This window comes from Meleagris gallopavo, chromosome 11 (assembly GCF_905368555.1).
Source record: "Meleagris gallopavo chromosome 11, MGAL_WU_HG_1.1, whole genome shotgun sequence".
Taxonomy (NCBI): domain Eukaryota; kingdom Metazoa; phylum Chordata; class Aves; order Galliformes; family Phasianidae; genus Meleagris; species Meleagris gallopavo.
In genome coordinates this window covers 14,766,399-14,792,713 of record NC_139414.1, presented here as the reverse complement: position 1 = coordinate 14,792,713, position 26,315 = coordinate 14,766,399, and the positions used below count along the sequence as shown (strand labels likewise).

The 26,315-nt window shown below is 51.8% G+C and overlaps 3 protein-coding genes across 5 annotated transcripts in view; 2 read left to right on the top strand and 1 right to left on the bottom strand.

The window, feature by feature from the left end:
- Positions 1 to 1,721: 1,721 nt before the first annotated feature.
- NPPC (natriuretic peptide C) lies at positions 1,722 to 4,419 on the top strand. Its single transcript, XM_085233198.1, has 3 exons — positions 1,722 to 1,966; positions 2,871 to 3,189; positions 4,049 to 4,419. The coding sequence occupies exons 1-2, from the start codon at positions 1,874 to 1,876 to the stop codon at positions 3,174 to 3,176; spliced, it is 399 nt and encodes a 132-aa protein (XP_085089324.1). The 5' UTR covers positions 1,722 to 1,873; the 3' UTR covers positions 3,177 to 3,189; positions 4,049 to 4,419.
- Positions 4,420 to 4,501: 82 nt separating this feature from the next.
- COPS7B (COP9 signalosome subunit 7B) lies at positions 4,502 to 26,121 on the bottom strand. 3 transcript variants are annotated; one of them, XM_019619079.3, is made up of 7 exons: positions 25,991 to 26,121; positions 19,027 to 19,203; positions 18,714 to 18,789; positions 17,149 to 17,237; positions 16,383 to 16,585; positions 15,056 to 15,161; positions 4,502 to 13,627 (listed from the first exon to the last, which is right to left on the bottom strand). In XM_019619079.3, the coding sequence occupies exons 2-7, from the start codon at positions 19,186 to 19,188 to the stop codon at positions 13,469 to 13,471; spliced, it is 795 nt and encodes a 264-aa protein (XP_019474624.1). In that variant the 5' UTR covers positions 19,189 to 19,203; positions 25,991 to 26,121; the 3' UTR covers positions 4,502 to 13,468. The 3 variants fall into 3 exon arrangements, with proteins under 3 accessions (XP_019474624.1, XP_003209187.2, XP_085089322.1); XM_003209139.5 differs by lacking the exon at positions 25,991 to 26,121 and adding an exon at positions 25,230 to 25,922; XM_085233196.1 differs by lacking the exon at positions 25,991 to 26,121 and adding an exon at positions 21,137 to 21,330.
- Positions 26,122 to 26,155: 34 nt separating this feature from the next.
- Positions 26,156 to 26,315, top strand: part of PDE6D (phosphodiesterase 6D) — a 30,219-nt gene continuing 30,059 nt past the window's right edge. Inside the window, exon 1 of the mRNA XM_085233197.1 lies at positions 26,156 to 26,293. Within this exon, the coding sequence (XP_085089323.1) occupies positions 26,244 to 26,293 (50 nt within the window). The 5' untranslated portion in view covers positions 26,156 to 26,243. The remainder of the gene's footprint in view (positions 26,294 to 26,315) is intronic.

The window sequence follows — 26,315 nt, the reverse complement described above, 5'->3', positions numbered from 1 at the left end:
TGCTTTGGGGGGGGGAGATCATCCACCCATGTCCTGAGTTCTGCCAGATCTCAGCCACAGGGTGGTACAGCACATCCCTCCAAGGGTTAAAGGCTTCCAAGCCTCCATCCCACAAAGCAAAAAGGTTTCATTGCTTGTAACCCCTTCTCCATTCCTTCTCCCCCTCACCCTCCTGCCTGAGAGCTTTTTGCTGCTGTGAAGCAGCACGGGTGGATGTAGTCTGGTTTTGGTTAAGGGCAGGGTGATTTGAATAACAGTACTAATTGGATTTTAAAAGCACAGCCCCCAAAACTGAGGCTGCAAGAGTTGGGACAAAGCAAACATGCTCACAGAAACCCAGCAGAGCACGGCGGTGAGATCCAGCCGTGCCGTGCCATGTGCAGGATGCTTTGGCACAGGGCTGCATCTTCTCAGCCCACGGAGGGCTCCTTTCCCATGGGGCTGAGTGCTGAGCCCCAAAAACACAGAAGAGACTTCTGTGCCCCACGCCTGTGCGTGTGGTCACCTGGTATGCGGGGCCGGCTGCCTCCATCGCCTTTATCTGCCTGCATGCAGACGAGTGCCCGAGTGCAACTTTGCTCTCCAAAAAGCCCAAGTTGTCTCCACCTGGCAGGCGCAATGGAAAAACCACCGAGACCTTCTCTTTCCAGCTCCCGGCCGCATGGAGCTGAAGGGATGGTTCCCTGCGAGGCGGCTCGTGCCCAGCAGTGTGGCTGCAGGGGGGGAAACCACAGCCCCCCAAAGAGCCCTGATCCTACTGGAGGCAGAGCAGAGCACCAGGGAGCCCCAGAGAATGGGGAAAGCACCAACCTGGGGAGAGCCTGGAGCTTAGGATTTGGGAGCACCGTACCACTAAGAGCATCCCTGTGCTTTGGGGTGCCAGGGATGGGGTTGGTGCTGCTCCAGTGCCATGCATGGCAGCAGTAGTGGTGCCACAAATCCTAAATCCTGCCCTCAGCTGCGTGCCCTGAGCTGCCACCAGCATCCAGGACTCATCCTCCATCACAGCCCCAGCAGCAGGTGGGAGTGCTCACAGCCACGCTGCACCGGGATTGTCCCTGCAGGGACCGGGTGACACTGACATGCCCTGCAGAAGCCACCAGCAGCTGTGATATGCCCCAGGGTGAGGGCAGCATCCCGACCCCCAGTGGGAGGGCAGGGACAAGAAGCAGGACCAGGTCCCCACTCTGACCCACAGCATGCACCTGTGTGCCACCAGCAGCGCCACTGTCACCTGTCCCCACGTGTCCCCATGTCACTGCCCTGCAGGGCTGTGTCCTCCTCTCCTGGCAAACAGGGGTCTGGGAGTTTCATTCTGATTTTTAAGCCTGAATGGAGGGGGTAAAAAAAAAAGTGCTTTTTGCATTCATTTCTGCTTTTGGGACTTAATCCCCCTTCAGGATCCCCCCCGCAGAGTGCAGCAGCCATCCCGTGCCCCTCCTGGGGGTCAGCATGGATGAGGGGGCAGAAGAGGGGCTATGGGGTGGGGGGATATGGGGCGACAGCCACCTTGGGGGGGGGCTGGAGGAGCTCAGCCAAATGCCCCTCACTTTCCTCTTTGGCTCTGCAACTCCGCGAGCCCATTGCCTTGGGCTGATGTGTCATTTCTTCCTGCCAGGGGAGAGGGGACCCCCCCTTTAAATTCCTGCTATTGTGCAGTGGGAGGCCGGGCTGGACCTGGTTGTTTAGATGACATCACCGAGCAGGTTGGGTTATAAAATGAATGAAGCAGAAAGCCCAAGTTCAGTGGCTCGGCACTGCGCGGGCGGCAGGAGGGACCTCGCGGCTCCGCGCTGAACTTTGACTCCCTCCGTCCCGGCCTCTTCCCGGGGCTCCCCGCTGCCCCCCGGCCCCATTCCCGCTGCACCGCAGGATGCAGATCTCACCCGTGCTGGCCGGAGGACTGCTGCTCGTTCTGCTCTCCGTCGGGCTGGAGGCGAAGCCGGCGTCCCAGCTCCCGCAGAAGGTAGGGCTGCCTCTGCCCCGCTGCTGCGTCCCAAAAGAGTCCTTAGGGCGAGGGGGTGGCACCGCGGGGCCCTTCTTCCCATGGGATTTTTTGGGTGGTAGGAGACCACCGACCCACGTGTCGGGGAGAACTGTGGTTGGAGGGGATGCTGCATGCCCTCACACTGCGGGACCACAGCCAGCCGGGACACAGCTGTCTCCACGTCACCCTAAGGTGCCGGAGTCAGAGCCAGGTGTAGGTGTGAGGTCGAAGCCCCGGGGGGGGCACCCATGGTGTTCCTCGGGGATGGAGAAGGGATGTCCTGGAGGCCACTGACACCTGTGCCGGAGATGTGGTGCACGGAGGTGGAGTGGGACAGTGGGGGATGGTGGGGAGTGTCAGCATGGGGAGCTGGGGGTGTGATGGAGAGAGAGGGGGTGAGCAGCAGCCCCAAACGGGACAGTGGGGGCAGTGAGGACGAGGCAGAACTGGGAGTGCCCAGAGCGTGTTAACTAGTTGTGAGCAGCAGATCTGGGAAAGTGGGGGTCCCGGTTGTTCCCCACTTTGCAGAGCGGGGGGACAGCGGCATCAGCACAGAGTGGCAGTGACTCTGCAGCTGGGGAGCGGGACCATCCCAAATCTGAAGGGGCTGAGGAGCGGTGGGAGGCGGGGGGGGGCGGTTTGGGGGCGCAGTCACCTCAATTTACGGGTGCGGTGACCCCAGTTTGGGGGTGTTCCGATCCCAGTTTGGGGGTGCCCTGACTGCAGTCTGGGGGAGCTCCGCCCCAGCCCCACTCCGGGGCGCAGTGACCCAGCGGGGGCCGCGCGGGGACGGGGCGGCGGGGGATGCTCCGCCGCGGAGTGGGGACGCACGGAGCCCGGGACGGCGCGGACCGCCCCGCAATGACCGTCCGTCTCTCCGCAGGCGTCCCGCGGAGCGGCGGCGGCGGCGGCGGCGGCGGCGGCGGGTCCGCCCGAGGCGGCGGGCGCGGAGCGGGACAAGGAGAAGGAGAAGGAGCGGAACCGCGGAGGAGGCGGCGGAGGCGGCGGCACGGGGCCGCGGGAGGCGCGGGAGGCGCGGGGAGAAACGCGGCCCCGGGCGGGTTGGGCGCGGCTGCTGCAGGAGCCGTCGGGCCGCCGCAATAAGGGGCTGCACAAGAAGGGGCTCGGGAAGGGCTGCTTCGGCCTCAAGCTGGACCGCATCGGCGCCATGAGCGGCCTCGGCTGCTGAGGGACCTCTGGCGGTGAGTGCGCGGCGCGGCGCGGCCCGAGGGCGGTGCTGGGCGCGGGGCGGTGCTGGGCGCGGGGCTGCGCCGGGGGAGCGCCGGGAGGGCAGCGCCCGTCCACGTGCCCGTGGAGGGGGCGGGCGAGGGACGCGGACACCGCGCTGCCCGTGATGCACGTGGGGCTCCGCTCGCTGAGGCCGGCCGTGCGCTGAGCCGCGGGGAGATCCTCTGAGCCCAGCGGCCTGGGGAGTGACGGACGGGGCGGCGACGGGCAGCGGGAACGGGCACCGGAACCCTCCGCGCCGCAGGGGACCGAGGGTGCCGCCGCTCTGCCCCCGCCCGTAGCCGGGCGCACGACTCCGCGTCCCGTAGGTGCCGGCGCCGGGCCCTCGGCATCCCCGGGGCATCGCCCTCTCGTTGAGTTCTGATGAGAACTTCTCCCAACGCGCCCGGCTCAGCTCAGGGCGGTTTCTTAGCCCGCGTCCTTACCGGTTCGAGGAGCAGAAACCTTCGGCCTGGGTTGGGGTGGAGGATTCCCCGAATCCCAACTCCGTTCGGATTCTGCTCCCGGATCCCCCCGTGCCCATAAAGCTTTAGCGCGGCGTGCGGCGGCGGGCAGGACGAGAAGGCTGCAAGCCCCCGGCGGCCTTCCCCGTCCTTGCTAGACCCGGGACAAGCAGTCGGCATCCCTCAGCCCATCCACCAGCACCCAACCCCGGCGGGCGCAGGGCGAGAGATTTCCCTTTGCCGTAGCACCGGCACAGCGCCCGAGCTCCGTACCCGCACCCCAACCCAGGACATCCCGCTGGGGACGCATCTCGGGCGGCAGCGGGGCACTGCAGGGCGGGCGCTCACGGCTCTCCTTCGTTCCACGCAGAGCGCCGGAGCGGCTCCGTTGTTCCCCCAGGGCCGGGCATGGCCGCCCCCCAGGCACCGCCCGGAAGAGCAGAGACCTCCCCGGATCGGACAAAAGATGTGGCTGTGTTTTTCTTTTCGGTACGAGGAGTCATGGCACCAGCTGTTTTGGTTCTGTTATTTTTTTAAAAAGCGCTCTCTATCTTATATATATTATATATACAAACACTCACCGAGACAAGGGACAGTGCTTTTCTGAGAGACTGATGAAGCCGGCTGTATAACGTTGCTGTTTGTAAATTCATGTCATGCATAAATGTATTTATGTTGTAAAGCTATTTATATATTGTTTATAAAGAGATATTTATAAAAAAAATTATTTATGTAACTAAATGAGAAGTCAAGCATTGTAACATTTTTTGTCCTAAGTAGTTCACAAAAAGGTTAAAAGAAAGAAAAAAAAAAAATCATTCGGTGCAGCATTTGGTAACATGTCTTTATTTATCAAACCCACGTACAACTGAAACGTCAGATTGATTGATTTTAACAGAGCAGAGAGAAGAAATGGTTTGGATGCTTTAGAAAAGGCAGGAGCCAGAGAAAGGCCGTGATGGGGGCAGCTTTGATCCTGCCTGCAAGGTGAACTCGTGCCCAGCGCTGCCACGCTCGGGCGGAACGGATTCTGCATGGTGGAACCAGCTGAGCTCACTGCCAAAGCCCATGGCAGCAGTGCCCAGTGTGGATGGGAGAGCAGCAGTGTGACAGCAGCAGTGTGACAGCAGCAGTGTGACAGCAGCAGTGTGACAGCAGCAGTGTGACAGCAGCAGTGTGACAGCACAGCGCTGGGCTGCAGGCCCCGTTTCATGCCGTGCAGCTCTGGGTGCTGTACGGAGCTGCCGTCCCAGCTGGATGCGCTGTGCTGTGCAGCAGGAGCACAGCTGTGTGCTGGAGCTGCTCGCACTGCAGGACCCGGCAGTTTGCTCAGCTGTTGAGATTCCCTCTTGCTGCTAAGATGTAGAGTTCTCTCGTGCAGCGGCGATGTATTTAACCATACACCAAAATACAGTGAAGCTGCCTGGTAAGGATTCCTGGATACAGCTTCTTGCTATGTAAAGTGCACAAAATAAATCAATAAAACATCTCTGTGCTCTGAAGGGCACAGCCAGCGAGGGGGTGGGCAGCACAGCAAGGAGGCAAACTCCCGCATGAAGGCTTTTTGGTCTCATTCTTCAGAGGCCCAAGGAAAGAGCAGCAGGTGCCCAGCCCAGCTGCAATGGGAAGCACCCCCTGTGCCCTCCCCACTGCAGCGGGTGCTGCGTGCTGCTGTGCTCTGGCACATAGGGCAGGGGAAAGAGTCACAGAGCCCTAAAGGCAAAGAGATCCTTCCCCTTAGCAACCACCAGGAAATCATAGAAACATCCAGTCACGCTCTCCCCAGCTATTAGGCAACGCGAGCTTACAGAGCAGGATTCATCCTGATCCCCTGACAGCTCAACCATCAGGTTAGAAGTGTGCATGCAGCATTTCCAGCCTCATACAAAGCTCCCCACTCAGAGGCTGGTATCCAGCTCACAGTGCCCACAGCCCTGCAGCAGCAGCTCATGGACCACGTAAGACCTTGCCTACAGGGAACAAAACAGACATCCTGGGAGGGATGGAGGCAGCTCTGTGCCCGGCCTCAGCTCAGCCTGCCAGAGATGTCCCCATGTGATGACAACCGGCCCTCAGGGCCCTGTAAGGCAAACAGTGTGCCCATGAAGCACATCCTACCAGCTCTGCACACCTTCACGGGACAGAAGAGGCTGTGCCAGGTGCTCCTAAAGTGATGCCCAGAGGGGACTGTCACCCAGCAAGCCTAAGGGATAGAGAGCAAGGAGATCACACACACCGGGACTAACAGCAGTGTAAGGAGACAGTCCTGCTGGCTCCTGGTCCTTCAGCACAATGCTAATAGCACCAGGCTGAGATGAAGGGGCCCAGAGCTAGGATGGAACCATCTGCCAGAGGTCTGAGAGCCTCTGTCCAACAGAGTGAACTGGCTCACCTCTCTCTGCAAACCCTGATGACCTGAGCAGAGCACATTGTCTGAGCTCAGGCTGGGGGCAACTCCAGATAACACAGCCCAGGGCTGCCCACGCTCTGGATTCACGTTTCTCCTCTGCAGGGTGCAGTCCGAGGGGAAACACACAGCCTCAGAGCACTGGTCCCTTCTGTCCCCTGGGCTCCCTGGGAAAGAACAAGCCCAAGGAGGAAGACAGGATACCAGTTCGGCAGGAGCACAGCCAACAGTGAGAGCTCCCCATGCCAAGGGAGGGGATAACAGCTTGGCTCCCTGCTTTGCTGCTTCCTCTCTGACCACAGAGGAGTCGCCCTGTCCCTCAGCACAACGTCTTTCCACCTGCAGGACAGAACACTGTGCCCACGTGGGGACGCCAGATGATGCAGAAGAAAGAAGGCAGCGCTTGGGGCTGAAAGAGCACTTGGGAAAACCTTCAGGTCAACTCAGCACCATGTGGCACAGCCAGGAAGGAGGGTCGGCAGGGCAGAGCGGCATGGTGAGCCAAGGTCGGCATTGAGAGCACCTCCCTGGTTTGGCAGACAGGCCAAAATGGGAAAGGGAAACGGCTCATTAGAGCATAGTGAGCATCTGATAAGGCCACAATTAGGTCCCCCTGACAGGGGCTCGGTAGGAAATGAGGCCAGGAGGAAAGAGGGGATGCAGGAATCCAATTAAGAGGGAAAAAGACATCACGTGCAGCAGAAACAAATGGATCTGTCTTTGCTGCCCCTCATGTGGTCCAACCAGGTCAAATCCTCATGACATCCATCAAAGGGGTCTACGGACAGCACTGGAAAATTTCCTCACCACATCCCAGCACACACACGGCATGATTGAACATCAATAGCTGCCCTGGATGCAAGCTGCAGCCTCAGGGGTGTGGCAGCCACTTCTTAAAAGTGAGCTCAGAGAATGGCATTTAGCAGAGGTGGACACGCGTCCGCATGCTTGGAAATGAAGGAGGCTGGAGTCCCAGGATCCTGTCCACACTGAGGGCACACTGGCACACAGCACACCTCCAGCTCCAGCAGCAGAACAAGTAGCAGCCCCGTTTGGCTTTCAGGTGGGACCACTGTGGTACAAAATAGAGGAACAGCCTTGATTTCTCCTTTTCAGGAAATACTCCTAGCATGAGAGGAGCCACAGACCCACAGCATGCAAAAGCACACAGCTGGCCGATGGAAAAGGACAGTTCTTTTTGGGGCTGTAGTACAGGTGCCTTGCAAAAGCCAAAGAGCTCAGGGCAGACCTTGGAGAAGGACCTCCCAGAAATAAGGGCACAGTTGCCCTCCCACACGTGGCAAATCTGTTCTATTCTCCTAGGTCACAATGCACATTTCTTCCCTTAACACAGCTTTTCCAAGGTATTTATTGCTGAAGGGTCACAAAGCCCAGCTCAGGTGACAGCAAGTCCCAAACCAATGATGAGAAAGAAAAGCCCAGAGCCACAGAGCAGGGAGCGGTGGAATTTTCCATCTGACATGGGACTTGAGGCATTGAGTAGGGACTGCTGTGGGCAGCGCACCCCCCCAGCCCCCATTTGCTCTAGGGCTTCTCTGAGTATGGGCTGCTTCCTTCAGAATGCAGAAAAACGAAGGGAAAGGATCACAGGGCAGCTTCCAAAGGGAGCCTGCACTTGACACAAGCATGAGTTGAAAACAAAAAGGGAATTGAATCCAGGCCCCTTCCTGTCAGTCAGCAACTAACCTTGTCAGAAGGGATGGCAGTGCTAACTGAATCAGGCAATTCATTAGGTTGGGGCACACAGCAAAAGCCCACGCTCTCTGGAGCAGAACTACAGTGAAAATCCAGGGTAATGAGTTGCAAACTGCCTTTGTAAATGACATTTCTGCAGTGACTCTGGCAGGCTGGGAAAAGAGCTAATAGGAAAATCATTAGGTAGCATCCCTTTGATATTGTTGAAAACGGCACAGGCTATTTTTCCTGCCCCCTTCATAATTAACCTGGCATACTACCCATAATACTCCAGGCCAGTATTCCCACAGTGGAGCACCTTATTTGCATCAGGGAAAAGAAAGGTACAATACACAAGTGGAAGACGACTTCTAGAAAAGCATAAGAAGCTTTGAGGTCCCCCCCCTTCCACACACATGCATTGTATCTTCTTCAATTAAATCAGCAATTAAGCTCTGCCCAGCCAGGAGACCAAAACACTTCGCAAACTTCTGTCTCAAAGTCAGCACACACGAGAGAAGCTGTCCAGGGAAACTCAGCTGCTGAGGAGCTGATTTGCCCAGGGTTGCTTTCTGCTGTAGCAAAGCTGGAATGGGACACAGCTTCGTGCTTTGCCTCTTCTTCATAAACCTGTCTTGTGTCCTTGATTTTCACTGTACTAAATCAGGCAACAGACTTCCCTTTTTTTAAATGCAAAACAGCTCAGAGGAGCAATGCCTACCCACCTGGCTCGTCTGCCAGCAAGGAGAGGTGTCATCTCACAGTGGTGATGTAAAATGAATCGCATCACAGCTGGCAGGTGGTCCTGTAGGAACCAGTGCTCTCTAACAGCTGCGAAGGTGACAATGAAACATCAAGACGTTACTTACTGCATCAGCACAAGGCAGCATTAGGATTGTGCAGCATATGAGACACCAGGGCTGGTGAGATAAACAGCATCTTCAGGAAGAGTCTGGAGAGTCCAACGGCACTACTTCCAAACTTCATACCCATGAAGATACGGACCTACGGTCAGAGCAGCACGAAAAGACCAATCTCTGACAGAGCAAGGCTTCACTTACCCACCACAGTGAGCTCTTCTGAAAATGCAGAGGTGCTACAGGTGCATTTGAAAAATGCCTGAATGATATTGAGATTCACAAGCTTTTACAGGAGAGCTGGAGCTGCGGAAAGGTGCCTCGCCTTTCATTAAAACCAGATCAAATGAGGACTACGGGCACAAACGGACAAGAAAAAGCCACGGTCCCAGCTATCACACTCACAATCTGCAACCTGTAGCAAATACTTCAGGGCACCTTGTGAGGTCTACAGAAAAAAAGAAGCCTGTGTATTTGGAGACAGTGAGCACAGTGCTGCTCTGCCAAGTCCTCTGCCTGATCCACTATTTGGGAACAGGGGTGCCCCCACAGTGCCACTAAGAAGCAGGCTGCAGGCAATCAGCTAGGGGGGTCAATAGGCACCCTCCTTATAGCACATCTCTCCCTGGCTTCAATCACTTACCTCTGTGGTAGGGCCAAACTTGAAGAAATACCAGCAAAATGTCAACAGTCCCTGAGAGACTTCGGCCATCGCCACAGAGCAGAGTGAAACAATGACATATTTCTAAAATCTCTGCTGAGAAATTCAATTGGACTGACAGGTTATAATTCCATAACAAACACACAAGGTTGAGGTTACAAGTAGAAACTGAGATCACTCTCAACTTTAATTTACCTTTCACGATGCCCCTGGGTTACTCTCCTTCAGATTACACAAAAATAAACTTGACAGTTTCACTTTTTGGCTCCTATGCATTAGGTCAGATGCTACAGAGGACTTTATGAAAAAAAGAAATCCAAAAAACAGAAAGCCCTGTGCAGGAGTAGATGAAGGCCTGACTGGCTGGGTCCATTTCCACACCTTGATATTAAGAAAAATAAATGTTTCCCTTCACGACAAATCTGTTAACAGGCTCAGCACCAACAAACCTACAAGTGCACAAACTCTGCCTGTTTTATCCCAGCAGGAGGTGGGCTTTGTCTTTTTATTTTTAAGTCAGAGGTCTCTCTAAACAGCTTAGACATCACTCAAAGACTGAGTGCAGGATGTGTCTCAAATCAGAACATAGGAAGGTCTGACAGCATTACCAATTTAACCTCCTGTTCTCAACAGAAGACTAAACTAGCATCCAACTCATCTACTGAGGTGGGAGGAAGGCAGAAGAACAATAGATGCTCAACTCAAACTTTGTTTTAAGGGAAAAGAAAAAAAAAAAAAAAAAGACTGCTATCAACACTGCTTTATCATGTTCCAGAATTGCCTGATGTTAGCTGCTATCAACTGAGCCACAGCAGGAACAGCAGGGACATTTGTTAGCACGAGGCACAGCTTTAGGGCTAGGGCAGTCTACCAGCACTGCAATCAGCTGAGATCCTCTCTTCCATTTTCCAGCTCAGTGCTCAGTTCCATATTAAACAAGCACTAGTACAAGCAGAGCTGCAGTACATGAAGCTAGACAATAAAGCCTTTAAGAGCAGCTCTGTCTACTTGTCTCTCTCCGGGTGGAGGAGGCAAACAGAAGTTCAATAGCTCAAACTCTGTCCCGCTGCAATCTTGAAGTGAGCTGCAGCTGGAGCAGCCCATGGCTGCCATAAAACAAAGTAGGTCAGGATGCTCTCCCCACATCAGGGAGTAATGTCCAGCAGCGCCCACACTAGCTGTGTTAGCTGCCTCCAACAGGCGCACACAATGCACCAGGGACTGCATCAAAACCACCTCTACTTCCATCTGCCTCCTGTCCTCAGAGCACAATTATTCTCTCCAGACACTCCCAACTCCAATCTGTCCGCAGTTCAGTCCTTGTCTGATTCAGACCGCTCTGCTCCAAGCTGCTGCCCTCCCTGCAGTCACCATCTTCGTGTTGCCCTTCTCAAAAAGCCCAGCACCTCCTGCATCCGTCCCTGTCCTGGAATAGTTTCTAACTCTTTCGTTTGAGCCAGACTCATTAACCAGCTGCTGCAGAGCTGTCTGCCTCCCCCAGGTACTCTGTGCATGTCATTTGTTAATGACTCATCTCAGGCTGGGCTCACTGCAAAGACACCCCTCTCTCTTTGCTGCACCAAGTGCATCAGTGGCACACCAGGACGAGCCAAACACACTCAATTCTTCCCAATGTCCTCCCCTTCTCTATGCTCTCACCATTGAGCACAGGACTGCTCTTTACTCAAAGTGCTATTTCCTCCCTTACTTCTTTGCTGATCAAAGGCAACGTGTACTGAAGCACAGATAGGACCCTTAGCCCAAGTAAGCTTTGAGAACAGCAAAAATATAAGAATGGACTCAAGAACTTCCATCACACTAAAGAATTTTCAGCAAACCTGTGGCTCCAGTAACTGGCAGGGAACAAACATCAGGGATGCCAAATTCACATCTATTTCCCCTGCACCGAGGCTTGCAGAGGAGCTAAACTGATTTCCAAAGACATCTGAATTCCCCTTGCATCTCTGCAGGACTGCTATTAGAAGCGGGAGGGAAGGAAAACAGCTTACTGAGGACCACACAACCTCTGACCAGCCAAATCTTGAGAGGAGCTGGATGACCAGCACACTGCAGCCACCCACATGGGAAGCCAGAAGCAGACTCAGCCCCTCTTCATCACACACATCTAAGAGACTTGGGCACACGAAGTCCACCTACACCTCCTGAAGCTGTCAGCTAAACACCAGGAGATGCTAGTACAGAAACCAGAACAGACACTGCAAGGGTTCCCTTGAGATACAAGTGAAGGCTTCATGCTTACTCACTTAACATTTAACAATGGGAATTTTTTTGGCTAATATTTTCAAGGGAGAGAGCTGACAATGAATCAGAAATCAAGGGACTCGACCCAGAGGCAGCTGGGTGGGAAGCATTTAGATCCACCTCTTAGACTGAAAGCTGGTGTGCCTGCACTGCAGGAGGAAAGAAAAAGAGAATTTCCTTTCACAAACACACAGCAGGTCCTGGAGCCAAGGACTGAGGATGTGCAGATGGCAAAGAACTCCACAGCATTTAGTGGAAGGCACGTGCACTGCACAAAGTAAATGCAGGACTGGAGTACTGTCACAGTCCTCTTGCTAGAACAGCCCCCCTTCTTGCTCCTGGAAAACACTTTTTTTTTTTTTAAACAACACTGACAGAAGTAAAACACTTCAGTTTGTGAGACCAAGCTAAAGGAACCCAACTGCCAAAGATGGAGCAAAACTTCAGACCTCTCATTATCAGGCAGCAATGGTGTTCAGGCTCAGGACTGTGGGCTCAACTACTGGCGTTGCCACAGATCCTTCCACAGAAACTTGGATAAAGACGAAGTACTGACAAAACAGGAACAGTAATTCTCTGTTTCCCAGATGCGTCAGGGAGATTAGTCAGATCTTCTGATAATGTAACGTCAGGAATCAAGTAAATGCTCATGTGAACCAGTGCTAAAGCAGTCTCAAAGCCAAGACTCTGAACTCTGACATTAAATCAGCATTTTTAATTTTTTTTTCTAAAATGTGCTTTTTTTTTTTTGTGAATTGCTGTTTCACTGCCAACCCCATCCTCCCCCTTAAAAAAAAAAAAACCCACTCCTCACCAAATCAGGTGCAAACCACCTGAAGTTAGTCTGTAACAAATTAAAAAAAACACAAATCAAAGGCTGAAATGCTTCAGAATCACAACAATGTACAAAAAAAAAAAAAAAAAAGAAAGAAAATACAACCTGAAAGTGTTCAAAATTCAGAAAGACTAGTCAAGTCCATTGGTTCAGCAAGGGGATACTGCTGTGACCCTTGCCAGTGGGTCCTGGGCCACCAGCCTGCCACAATGCTAAAGGGGCTCTTCTCCCACACAGACCACTGTCACTAGCACCCAAGGAAGAGCAAATGCATTACCCTCTGGAGGTATGTACGGGGGAACAACTCACAAGCAGCTCTGGGAGGTGACATCACATTCCAAAGGAACACTGTTTCTGCTGTGTCCCTAACCATTTGTAAGAAGGAAGGCTTGGAAGAGCAGCCTGCTTCCTCCTTGCTGTATTGAAGCCTCAGAGATGCAGACCAGTGCATCAAATCTGCTAGAGATTGAAGGGCTTAGTAAGGGCAGTAAACAGACAGTTAAGTAAACAGCCCAGCACTGAATCTGATCCTCACAGAGCGAGGTAGCGTGAATTTCACCCCAGTTCAAAACAGACAGGGGTAGAGGAAAGGCTGAAGACTTCCATGCAAAGCAGTTCCTGGCCTAGAAACCTTTCTGCACTCCCTCTGGGAATGAAAAGATCTGTGTTGATGGCTTCCTCGCTCCCAGCCTGGCTTTGGTAGCCACACTTCAACCCTGGGATTCACTCTCAGTATAGAAGTTCTCCCAAGATCTGATTTAGTACAGCAGCTTCCTAAAGGTTAAGCAGCAATGAAAGTGGCTGAGAGGGAGCAAAACTGTCCACAGATTTTTTTACTGCCCCATTGTGCTAGTCCCTCTCTTCAAAAGTCCCTCTTTAAAGGACCAGAACAGAGACACCCTCGTAACAGACAGGGGCTGCACAGTATAACTTTGCCAGGTGCTGCTTCAAACAGGGCTTTTATTTGCCAGTCTGGAAGGGGCTGGCCCAGAACCCACTGGAAAAGAAGACACAGGCCCTTTTTTGCTCCTCCTGCTGTCATTCCTAGCTGAATGACATTTGGATGGTATGTTCTAGTGACGGCTGGAGACCAGCCCTTTAACTTTGGACATCTTCTTTGTGGGCTGCCTTTGTTCTGTGTGTGGAGGGCACTCTCGCTCTACCAGCTGCTGTTCCATCTCCTGTGCCGACGACGAGGCTGTAGCTTTTAATGTTTTCTTTATGTTTGTGACCTGGCCAAGAAGAGACAGTGAGTCAGCACCTGCTTCCTTCTCTCTTTGCATTAGAAACTCTTTTCATAAACATGCTGGAAATCCCTTGGAGTACACGGGAGTGGGGGCTATCAAAAACTCACCCACCATAAACAGACTCTGCATTTGAGTTTTAAGAGGCAAAATTTTGTGCTCACTTAAAGCCAGCATTCTTATAAGCCATACTGGACTCCGACTGGAAACAACTAGAGATTACCTACTTCTTCTAAGAGACAAAAATACAATATTATTCAATCTTCCTGGTTGGCCAAAGGGAGCTACTATTGCCTTGGTGCAGAAGTCAGCCATCTTACCATTAGATTGGCCAGAAGCAGCAGGGACAAAGGAGTCAAAGAGAACCAAATGCATGCTTCCAACTGCACTCAAAAACAAAAAGGAAAAATGCCACTTGATCTGTCTGGCTGAGCCATGGATATTTGCTAGAAGCAGGAACAGGAACTGGTCCGTGGGAGGGAGGAGTAGTGCTCCCACTACTCTGGCTGAAAAGGAGAGACAAAGCACCAGGCACCGTACCTTGTCTTATGAAACTCTGTAGGACTCACCAGTGATACAATCAGCAAACACTAAAAACAGAAAAGAAAGAAAAAAAAAAGAAAAAGGAAAAAAAAAAAAAAAACCAAGTTTGGGAGTCAGGTGCACCAACTCCAGGCTAAAGGCATCTGGCAAACAAAAGGCACTACGGATGCCAATTAAGTCGCCAAGCACGAACTGCTTCGGAAAGCAAACGTAAACCTGCAGGGATGCAGCACTCTGCAAGAAATAAACCCTCAGCAAGTGTCTCGGGAGGACCATTTTCACCTTTACAGCTGTATTAGCCAAGATTTGTTCTCACTAGTAAATACACATCAGCTGGGGCTGACACTGTGTGCTCGTGCTGCCATCTATGGACTAAGATGAGATACAGCCTACAGCGAGAGCATGCCCAGCCCGCGCTGCTCAAGAGCCCTTGTATGCAAACGCAATGAGTCTCGAGGGATTTTTAGTTTTTGTTTGCTTGTTTTACCCTACATTCTCAGATTGAGAAGAAAAGTGAGGTTTTACTTCCTTACACAAAAGAAACAGAACTGTATCCAAGCTCTGTATCACAAGGGCTCTTTCCCTAATCAAACAGCTGAGGGAACTACAAGCACTGCACCCATCCGGCCCATTTTTATACAGAAAAGCTCCAACCCGCTTAGAGTGGGCAAATTTGATGTAGGTCTTGTGGTGTTATTAGCACAAGGAAAAAGATTCCTATTTTTCCTACTCCAGAACAGTACATCTGATCTGCACAATTGCTAGAGTACTTCAGAGGAGCTGTAACCATTGACCAGGTGTTACCAGACTATCCAGCTGACAGTAGCATTCAATCAAAAAGCACTGAGCAGTCTGAAATAAATTTGCACCCACCTCCATCTCTACCTGCTGCTGGGTTCGGTGATGGTTCTCTTTGTATTGGTTGGCTCTCAGTACTTGCTGCTCAATCCCTAAAAGAACTGCTTCACAACCGTCACACCTGCAAGACATAAAAAATATCCAAGAGTATTTAGGAGTCCTCTCTGGAGCAGCTCACTCATGCAATCTGAAAAGTTATGCTCAAGTGAGTTTATCAAAAGATTGTTAAATTCATATTTCCTGCTATAAGACCAATTCCAAAAAAGCTGGCAAGAAGCAGCTTTATTGATTACTTGATGCATTTCACAGCATTTTTCAGCTAGTCTGTGTTATTCTTACCTGCCCGTCACAAAGTGCAGGTTTATTGCATCATCAGTTGCCTTTTCAATCAGAATTATTGCTTAAAATAGGATGTAAAACAATGTAATTTTAAAACTAAACACAGGAGTCAGACTGAGAGAATTCCCTTGCCCACCAGGTGTTCAAAAGTGTTCCTCCAACACAGAGCTCATAACTGGAGAGGAGAGAAAAGAAATTGGCAATGGGTTCACTGTTAACTTCCAAACGATGCTGTAAGTTCCTGGAGGCTGCCAGAGCTCTCCTGATGAGATGGGATTGGGGCACTTGGAGAAGAAAAGGAGGAAGAAACCCTGCTTCTATTACAGCAGTTTAATCACTTTCTACACACCCATTACTGTAACAGACTAGGCAGCAATTCCCAACCAGCTCAGAACCTGCTACAGCCTCCACCGACTCCAGGGAATCTGACAAAAAGTGAGAAGCAGCTTCTCAGCACAGGTACACAAAGACAGTACCACAGCCCCAAACACTGTGGTTGCATTTGCAGGAGCAAAGAAAAGGCAAACATGTAACACTTCAGACTTGAAGAGACATCTGCCCTAAGAACTGATTCTCTGGAATCTCCCCATAAAGGTCTCATCACAGCACAAATGGCTGAGAACTAATAGTTCTGCTTTTGTTATTGAGTGTAATAGCAGGACAGGGAGTGGTACAGACCCTAAGACAGTGACCACAGTTTGGCACAAACTGTTTGGAAAAGCTCTTGACTCCTCCCTAGGGCTCTGTCATGTAGTAGTTTTGGTGAGATCAGAATCTCAAGACCTAGCGTAGTTTGGCTTGATACGTAACACAAACTGAAATATAGATGGGATCATGGAAAAAATCACTCAACAGACTCTTCCTTTAAGGTCTGCTTGCAGCATAAGACTCCTGATTGGTGGAACAAGTTGAAATTAAGCCAGCACTTACAACTTCCAAGGAAAGAGAAAAAAATAGGGCAAACTATGCACAAGAAACAAGCGAGTTGGAGAGACTGCCTCACCATTCCTGGAGTGTTTTGACAATGTTACTGATGTCCTTCTTCTGAATATCTCTGCCAATACAAAAATCCACCTCTAGCATCTGGTTTCGTTGATCCAGCTTCCCCTGGATAATATCTGTATAAACCGCTTCTATAATCAGATCTTCCAGCTCCCTCAGATTCTTCATATCCAGGTCCTTCAGCAACACGGAGTAGGGAATGCACTGAAACCAGCAAGTCCAAGAGTAAGTTAGAGTCCTAACCAGAACGAACAGAAATAGTGTTGGCAGGAGGTCAAGGCCCAAACATTTATGGCAACCTACACTTCAGTCTGAAAGTACAACAGGGACAAAACAAAGGCCTGCTGCTACGCTATTTAATATTCCAGCACGGCTTGGGCAGTTCCTGAAGTTTTGGCGTAGTGCCTTCTGGAGGAAAAAGGTAATGGGACTGGAGAAGAAATCAAGAGTGTCAATTAGTTTCCTCCAGAACAAAGAGGCTGTCCTTTTAAGGATGATTCCCCACCTCCAGCAGTGAAAGAAGCCGTACAAAGTTTCCCAGCCCTTATTAATCAAATGGTATGGCTGTTCTGACACTCCCATACCTCATCTCCAGAAGTCCATTAAGTTAATGTCCCAAATGCACCATGGGAACATCACACATTACAGCTTCTTTCCAAGTTGCAGCACTTTTGTGAGCACTCAGTTTAATATAACCCAAATGCAAAGAACTGATTCAATTTCCAACAAACAAACAAAAGTCTGCTGTCATTCATGATGTACTTTACCTTCATTCTAGAAGCCAGGCTTACTATTGTCAAGTGTTTCAGCTTGTTTTTCTGAGTTGCTGTTAATTCAGGCAGGTTATCTTTGTTTGCTGTTAATGTTAAAAAAGATAAGATTCAGAGCTTTCCTACACAAACAACATAATCCAGGTTGCAGAACCACTGGCCAGTTACACTATGCTGAATGCTGAAAGGAAACTCTGGCTACTGTAGGTGCTGGTAAAGAAGAGAGCTGTGCCCAGAGATAAAGAGAGGAAAATTTTAAATTGCAAGTTCACAATTCCATTCTTCTCTGTTTTAGTAATTCTGGTTTTGGAATTAGAATTCACACCTGCACAAGTAATACCCTGATAAAACAACTGGTATATGCTTGGTTTCCACAACCAGCTATTTTTGTTTCATTAATGGGCTGACAAATTTAAGCCTCCTTTGCTGATCTGCTTGTAAAATGCAGTTGGTTTTCCTCTCTGAAAGGCTACAGAATTCCTAGTTGAGAGTATAAAGTACCAGACTGAGGACAGGAGGAGAAACTTTGAATCCGCACACTTATACAGCCTCACTGTCACCATACATCCATATGCCCTATGAGTATTTAAAAGCAGAAAGGAAACTGCCAGCTTTCCAAATCAAATCTTTAAAATATCTGCTTTAATGAAAATCAGTGCTTTGGTGCACTCAAGTTCTCTCAGCCATCCCACCTCATTCGAAGATCCACATTTTGACCAATTCTCCCCTTTGCCCTCTCTCAAAAAAGAACTGCACTATCTCAGGACCCACACATGGCAAACACATCCTCTGCTTGGTCACAAAATCCACGAGGCTCACATTGCTCTACAGCCATTGGAATTTCCAGCCCTTACATTTACTGATGCAACTTCTCCTTACCAGAACTGGATGCTCACCCACCGCAGTGACAGCCAGCACTGTGACAGAATTATTTGTCACAGTCTGTAACAGCCTGGATTGAGCTGCTACCCACCAATGAAGAATTAAGTAGTACAAGAACTGAAGCACATCCTAACAGACAAAAGGATGTTTCACGTGTAGCCCTTCTGAAGACGTGCAGGGTCATTATTACAATTTCTGTTCTAGCAAAGAAATGTTGCATTGTTTCAGCAATGCTGTCACGATAAAAGGTTATAAAAACCTTTAGGTTTAAATGATAAATAATTTTCAGAACAATTTTTACAAAGTTTCTGCAATTTCCATAACCAGTGCCTTTCAAATTTGAAAACAGATGTCTGAAATTGTACTTTGCAGATGTCAATGCCCTATGAACATTCATATTTGTTATTGCTACAGACCAGCTGGATCTACAGTTGCAGTCCAAGCCAAACCAGTAAAATACCAGAGCCTCTCATCTGGTTATGGCCCTTCCGCTTCTCTTCAGTACTTACGAAGTGCTTATGACCCGGTGACCCCCTATAAAAACTCCCAAGCAAACTGTGTGCTTAGACACTTTAACCAAGCCACACTACACCAGGTACCACAAAAAGCAAAGAACTGTCTGTGTCAATTCTAATGGGCAATCCAGCCTTGCAGTCTGCAAACAGGCAGCAGTCTCTTACCTACGTAGTCTGGGTACGTTCCATATGCAAACAGGTTCAGCAACTGGAAATAAGCAGCATTAGACCCTTCAGCAAGCTGGATGGGAAGAAAAAAGAAATCCCATGGAACACAGTCAACATGAGACTGGTAGGCAACTTCTCCACATCTAAATAGATACAGACAAAAACAATGCCAGCTTCATACACAAACATCTCAGAAACAAGGCAAGTCACACCAGGCCTCTCCTGGCACAGAAATTTCACAAGGAGACTTCAGGGGAACCCTTACACTGGGAGTGCAGAGGGGACATTAGGACAGAAACTCATTTCTTACCTCTTGCACATTTGTTAACTCCAACAGCTCTCCAAAGACATAAACCCCAGGAGCCTCCAGCACTTGGTTTATCAGGGCAGTCAGAGCTGAGCCACTTGTACCTTTGGCTAGTAAAATAAACTGCTCCAGAAGATTGCAGGATGGTTTCTGTTCTCCAGCCATTCTAAGTTTTTCAATCTGTCAATAAAACAAGATGGTATTAATTTATACATTCCCTCTTTGCTAAATTCAGTCCAACTACATGTTAGAAGCAGTAATCTTTCAGCATGAGCTGAAACTGCTTCCCTCTGGCACTCAGAGGGACCCTGCAGGCTCAAATCCCGATTTATCTGGAAAGCAACAGATAATATCCGAGCAAAATTTCTGCAGGCTGGTCAGTTCCCTCAAGAATCCACTCCTGTTAGTAGGAAAGGCGTTTACATTTCATGCTCTTTTAAGATTTTTCTACCTACTGATGCTGTCAAATAAAAGACAACTGCAGAAGTGTTATCACATGTTATCAGGCATGACATCACTATGCCTACCACAGGGCAGCTAAGACTTCCACTTTCCCAAAACTCACAGCTGCAAAACAGCAGCTGGCCAAATTCACTTGTAAGAATTCAATCACCTTGAGGCCTGCATAATGCACTTTTGACATCACCACAGACAAAGCATGAGTACATAACGCCCACAGCTTTCTTAAGCCTGAAAGGAGAAAAGAACCATGGCCTGTACACAGCCTCCATTATACAGCGAAAGTGTTTTGGGTTAATGGTAAAGCTTCAGTGACAGAAATACCCTTTCTACAAAGGCTCTATTTTAGTCCCTGCAAAGAGAGATCTTTGTCTTTTGCTGCTGCCTGACATTTCCTGTGTGCATGTTGTCTTTCAGCACCAGCACACTGCTTTTATAAAACACTATTTGTAAACAATGTGAAACAAAAAGACATTTTTACAAACACTGAGGAACTTCCAAAGCATATTACTTGGACACCAAAGAACTCAGGAGGGGAGGGCTGTTCTTCGTGTTATATTGATGTAAGATGACTCTCAGGTACAGGAGGAAACCCTCACTCTGGTAAAGAAATCAGATACTGGAGAACCAGTCTCTTGGGCTGAGCCCTGGCACACGGCCGCCTCAGACAGGGTGCAGGGTGACATGGGTGTCTGCACCGCACGCAGTGCAGCTTCATTCATCACTCAGCCTCTGAAAACACACTTAGCTCCATTTCATTCATAGAACCATTTGAGTTGGAAGGGTTCCTTAAAGGCCATCTGGTCCAACTCCCTGCACGGAACAGGGACACCTACTGCTCCATCAGGTGCTCAGAGCCCCATCCAGCCTGACCTTGGGCGTCTTCAAGGACGGGGCACCACCACCTCTGTGCAACCTGTGCCAGTGCCTCACTATCTGAATCTCCCCTTTTAGTTTGAAAATGTTTCCCCTGTCCTATCACAACAGGCGCCACTGAAGAATGTCCCCTCCCTTCCTACAGCCCTCCTTTGGGTACCCAGAGCCCCACTCCCAACTCTTCCCGGTGCCTTCCCTCCTCCACGCCGCCCAAGCTCTCAGTTTCTGCTCACAGTGGAGGAGGTGCTCCATCCCTTGGATCACTTCTGCACTCCCAACCTAAGAAACGCCTGCAACACAGCCCCACTCCGTCTGCCTCCCAGCCCCCCGGGTGCCCCCGCTTCCGGATGCGGGGCCGGCACAGGGGCTGACACTCCTCCAGCCCGGAGCCACGCTGGGAGCAGAAAGCAGAGCTCTTGGCTCCCTCGCCTCCATCCCCGGTAACCAACGCAGGATTACAAAAGAGACGTGGGATACGGAAAAGTGAATGCCAATTCTTCGCCTCTCTCAGAGCTCACGTTCCAGCGCTACCGCAGGCACACGGAGCCGTGCCTCTGGGACCCCCGCCGAGCTCCGGGATGAGAGCACCGTGCAGCACCCCGCCGTGCAGCGCTCCGCTCCCCGCTCCGGCCCTCCCCGGCGCACGCCGCGCCCTCCCGCAGCAGCCCAGGCACCCACCGCCCCGCTCCGCCTAGAGCCGGAGGAAGCGGGGAAGGGCTCCGCGGGCCGGCCGGGCGGGAGGGCGGCTCCCCGGCTCGTTCTCCCGGCCTCGCCTTACCTCGCCCCGCAGCCTCTCCGCCCGCCTCCCGCCCCGCGGCTCCCGGCGCCGTGTCCGCCGCGCCTCAGGCCGCCATGATGGCGGCGCGGGGTCCGCGCGCGGCTCCTTCCCCCGGCACGCAGCGCCGCGCTCCGAGCGTTCCGCGTTCCGGCCCCGGCCGGGGGTCGCCGGCACGACGCCCGAGCGGCGCGCTGTGCCCGCAGCGCGGCCTCCCGAGCCGGGTTGTAGCAGCGGGGCTCAGACGCAGCGTGCCCTCTGCAGCCAGGTTTGCTCCTTCCCGATTCGTCCCTTCCTGCTCCTAGGGCACGGCTCATCCCTACCCCCCCGTTCTGGTCTCCGAATTGCCGGTCCTCACGCCCGTGTGGACAAAACCACAAGCGCACAGTGCCTGCCCTGCCCAGCCCTGGTCCCTGCCCACAGCAGGGGCCATTCTGCAATCGATGTAACAACATCCACCTGCAGACCGTGATTAACGCACCCCGCCCGATGCCGGCAGTGCCCGTGGCATCCCCAGGAGCGCGGGACGCCAGGCTGCCCCAGGGCCGGGCCGCGCCTCCCTGAGCCATCACACCAGCGGCCCTCAGAGCAAACGCTCGCTCCCAGGCTGCACCACTTCCTGAAAACCAGTTTAATTACAAGCAAGCAAAGTGTCTGACTGTCTCAAGGGCACAGCAGGTGTTGGGGATACGACGCGCCGGGGCATCGTCTGGGTTTTTTTTTGCATTCTGCAATGACCTGTGCAAAGGGCTTCCATTTCAAAGCTACATTTTAGCGTGCTCTTTGTTCTGACGGCGTGACAGAGTTGGGTCTATTTTACACTTACAGGTTCCATTCATCTTTTGAATCTGTGCATATGCTACAGCCTTCAGAGTGGATTAAATCTTCCATTTTATGGCAAGAACCAGACAATGCCTGAGGAGCCGCAGCGGGGCTGTTAATGGCAATAAACAATTGAGCAGTTGTGCCGGGCAGGACAATGGAAGCTGCCAGCTGAGCCATTGGCCAACCAGCCAGCCAGTTCTCCTGGGGTACAAATGGAACCTTGCCAAGAGATGGGGTGAAGGATCACAAGGTGCTAGAAGGGGGTTTTGGATCTTGAGGCGAGAAATTGGTGTGTATGAGTGACAAACGAAAAGACTGAGCTCAGCCTGCAATGTGGGGAATCGGGGGGGCAGCTGGAGGAGCAAGAGCCTCTCCAGGAGAGGGACTAAGACCCAAAAGATGCCATGGAAGCAGAAGAGCAGAGGTAGGAGCAGGAGGGCTTGTGGGAGCTGTTTCCCTTCCTGAAATCTGCACACTTGTCTATGCTGCACAGCGAAAAAAAGCATGCTTGCTGTTTGCTAAGGAATTTTAAACAGAAAGTGTTTCTGGCTTTAAGTCAGCCAGTCCCTAAAGATCAAACCATGGACCTGCACATCCAGGAGCGAGGAGCTTTCGGGGAATGAACATCAGAAACTATTAGGGAAACTGACAGGGCTTAGCCTGTGCTTCAGAGCCATCCACAGCTGATCCCTGGGGTCCATCTTCCAGAGAAGGGACATCAGGGGAGCACAGAGATGCAGCTGTTGGGATGCTTTGAAGCTCTGAGTGTCACAACAGCAAATTGGATGGAAAAAACTAGGCCCAGCACAGCAAGGGAACTCAGCCAGGGCTATAACAAGCCATTCAGTAATTTGCTTAAGCCACACTTAGATCTCATCTGCACAGGGAGGGAGAATTAACTCTTTAATCACATCCTAAACAGGCCCTCCACCATGGCTCATACTATCCCACAAGTATACTGACACAGCTGCCCTGGGAGAAAAGCACATCGCCTCATTTACCTCAAGAGCTGTTAAAACTGAAATCCAGGGCTGAAACAAAAATGGAAATACATGACTGTGAGCTATTTCCCATGGATCGTTTTTGAAACCTCTTGTTGGAGCCTGCAGATAAAAAACTGCCAGCTGATACCAAGCCCTGCTGCATTAGCTCCTTTCAGGTCATCCAGGAGGGTCTTTTTGTCAGGCTGTCCTGACATCCCATGACTGCTGCCTGCCAGCACGCCTGTCTGAAGCAGACTGAGGATAGCATCAGTTAAGCTTTTGGGATGGATTTCTTTTTTTTTTTTTAAATAGAAAAATACAAGCATGCACAGCTGTCTCGTCCCCTTTTAAACTCCTACTGCAACCTCTTACTCCACCCACGCAGCTTTCCACACTCAGGGAGATGTTAATCCATGTTATCTTTTAATGTTGGCATTATCTCTTGACTCACCCCATCTCTTCCCCTTGTGATTCTGCAATCTAGGTCCCTTTAAGGCAGCAGATAATTTCAACTTTCTTCCCTGTATTACCTGAGAAAAGAAACCATCAATTCAAAGGAACCTCTCCAAGCAGCGGGGTCATGAAGCCCCAGAGAGAGACTTGAAGTATACTGTTCCTCTCAGTTGGGAAATAACGCATGAGGCTGCAAAGTCACCTGTAAGTGACTGAGATGGGGAAGGCTGATTACAGCTCAGTGACATCCCCCCGTCCCACAGATTCTGTCACACCAATCTCAGTGTCTGGAGCTTCAGGCTCTTGAGTTCCAGCTTCTGGCTGCTCACCCTGCCCTCATCTGCACTCTGCTGCCATCACCAGCTTCATCCCTTGTCGGTGTGCATCTCCCTGCACCATAGCATGTGATTCTGGAGCTGTTTTTCATCCCCTGAAATCCCAGTTCTGATATGTCATTGGCAAGAAAGTTCTCACCTGGTGTCACCAAGGAGAGAGCAACTGATGAAAGCAGGTGCTTTTGTGTTTCTTATCTTTTTCCTCAACTTCCATAAATAAAGTGGTTTAAATAAAAATAAAAATAAAAAAAACTCTTGTGAAGAAAGATACTTAGGACAACATAGGAGCTTACCAATAATCCACACAAAACACATTATATTAAGAAACTATGCACTAGGCTAGGTTTATCTACCAGGATTAGGATCCAATCCCTAAAGCGTCTACTAATTTTACTTCCCAACCAACTTAAAGCAAAACACAAATCAACTGCTGGCACCACAGCTATGTTAAAGCAAGAGCACTTGTGTCTGACCCAACAGACAGTGGCTCTAGGGGTAAGCTGGGCTGTGTAAATGTTAACGCCATCCTGGATGTGGCTTCATTCCTCATCCACACACGCTTCCACCATACTTTACTCATTTATTTTCTCCCTCCTTTCAGACTTTCAACCCTGTAGCTGCCAATGCACATCTCTAGAGCACAAGGTGCTGGGGACACCCAAGAGTTGCTAAAGAAACTGTCAAACTCTCTACATTTCCCAGGATCCAGAGACTAATCATGTCTCAACTTGAGTAAGCCACAAGAAATGTGTGCATCTGGATAGTGGCACATGTATAGCTGTATGACCCCTTCCATCAAGTGTCAGCAGGGAGAAGGCCCAGCTTATGAACCCATCTCCCTGTAACACCAGCTCTTGTATCAGTACCTTTGGAGAACAGCATTGCAATGTGCTCTGAAGAGGCAGAAAGCAGGCTGGAGGCATCTCTTCACCTGCAATGATACCTCAGAGACTGTGATGCCTGCTAGATCTGCACGCTCCAGAGGTGTAAAAGCAAAGGTGAGGTTTTTAGAACAAAGTGGTGCAAGGGAATAGCAAGACTTGCAAGAAAAAGTATTTTGAGAGGAAAGAACTCAGGGTTTCCATCACTCTGGACAGGAAAAGGTTCTTCAATTAGAGGTTGGCTGGGTGATGGCACGGATTGCTGGAGTTCAGAAAGCACCTGCACAGTGCTGTCAAACACACGATCTGAGTGGTTCTGTGTGGAACTTCCAACCAGGAGTTGGGTTCAGTGATTCTCATGGGTCCCTTCCAATGTAGGATATTCTGTGATTCAGAACTCAGATAATGTGTTTGACAGCACTGTGCAGACATTTTTTGAACTCCAGCAATCTGTGCCACCACCCAGCCAACCTCTCATTGAAGAACCTTTTCCTGAACCTCCTGAGTTAAGCTGTCTCAGGTACCACGGCCTGATGCATTCCCCAGACCGTACGCTTCTTCCCTAATTTTGGGAGGAGAGGGGGCCAAACCTGAGACGCAGAGGCTGCCAAGCACGTACCTCCTCACACAGCGCGGAGAGCTTGGGAACCCGCGTCAAAACCACAAAGGCCCCAACACCGACATCTGGAAGCACTGCTAGCCGCGTGCCGGGAGCCCTTCGCTGCCGCAGGGGTTGCTCGCTGCCAGAGCCGCTTCTCTCCGGCTGCCGCCTCCCAGGAGCCCTAAGCGGGGCGGGACGGAGCCCCCCGTGCCGGGGGCAGAGCAACACGCCGCGCTGCTGCCCCGCAGGCTCTTCCCTCGCACACAGCCGCTCGCTCTGGCCTCCTCCAGCTCTGCTGCCGCCCGCGCTCTCCCTGCCTCCCTGCCAGCTTTTCTTCGGGAGCGCTCGCTGCCCTTCCTTGGGCGCATTGGGAAGCGGCGCGCTGTCCAGAACGCAGCGAGGCCGTTCCATGTAAGCTATCGGGGCACCTGGCGCTCCCCGCCGTCTTAAGGTCACTCATAAGCTATGAAACGCCGTCGCGCGTTCGACGCGGCCTCGGCCGCCGCGCAGCTCTCCTCAGTGGGGCTGCGCCACGGTGCCGTGCTGAGGAGCTCTGAGAGAGCCTGCGCCGCGCCTCGGCTTTCCTCCCGCACGCGGACCGTTAGGAGAGGGGCTAACGTATTAACCAACAGCCCGGCACCGGGCACGCGCCGACCAGCGGGGCCGGTCGAGGTTTGGCCCGCGGCGATTCCCGTCCCCGCCGACGTCAGCCGCGGCCGGGTCGAGCGTCTTAACGAGCGCTGCGCAGCCGCCCTCGAATAAACGGAGGGGGGACGCACCGTCCAATTGGTCCGTTCCGCTGTCCTTCTTCAGCCGGCAGGGGCGTCGGCGGCTCTCGATTGGCCGTACCGTCGGGGCGAGGAGAGCGGCCGGCGGGATTGGCTGCGACGGCCGGTGGCGGGTGCGAGGGAGTGCGAGGGGGAGGGGCGGGGGGTCCTGAGGCGCCGCCGTCAGCGCCGCTCCCGCCCAGGCCCGCGCAGCCAGGCGAGCCCGGCGCAGCGCCCTCCGCCCGCGGCGCGGCGCGGCAGGACCATGTCGGCGACGGACGAGCGGGCCAAGGAGATCCTCCGGGGCTTCAAGCTGTATCCGCCCGACGGGGGCCCG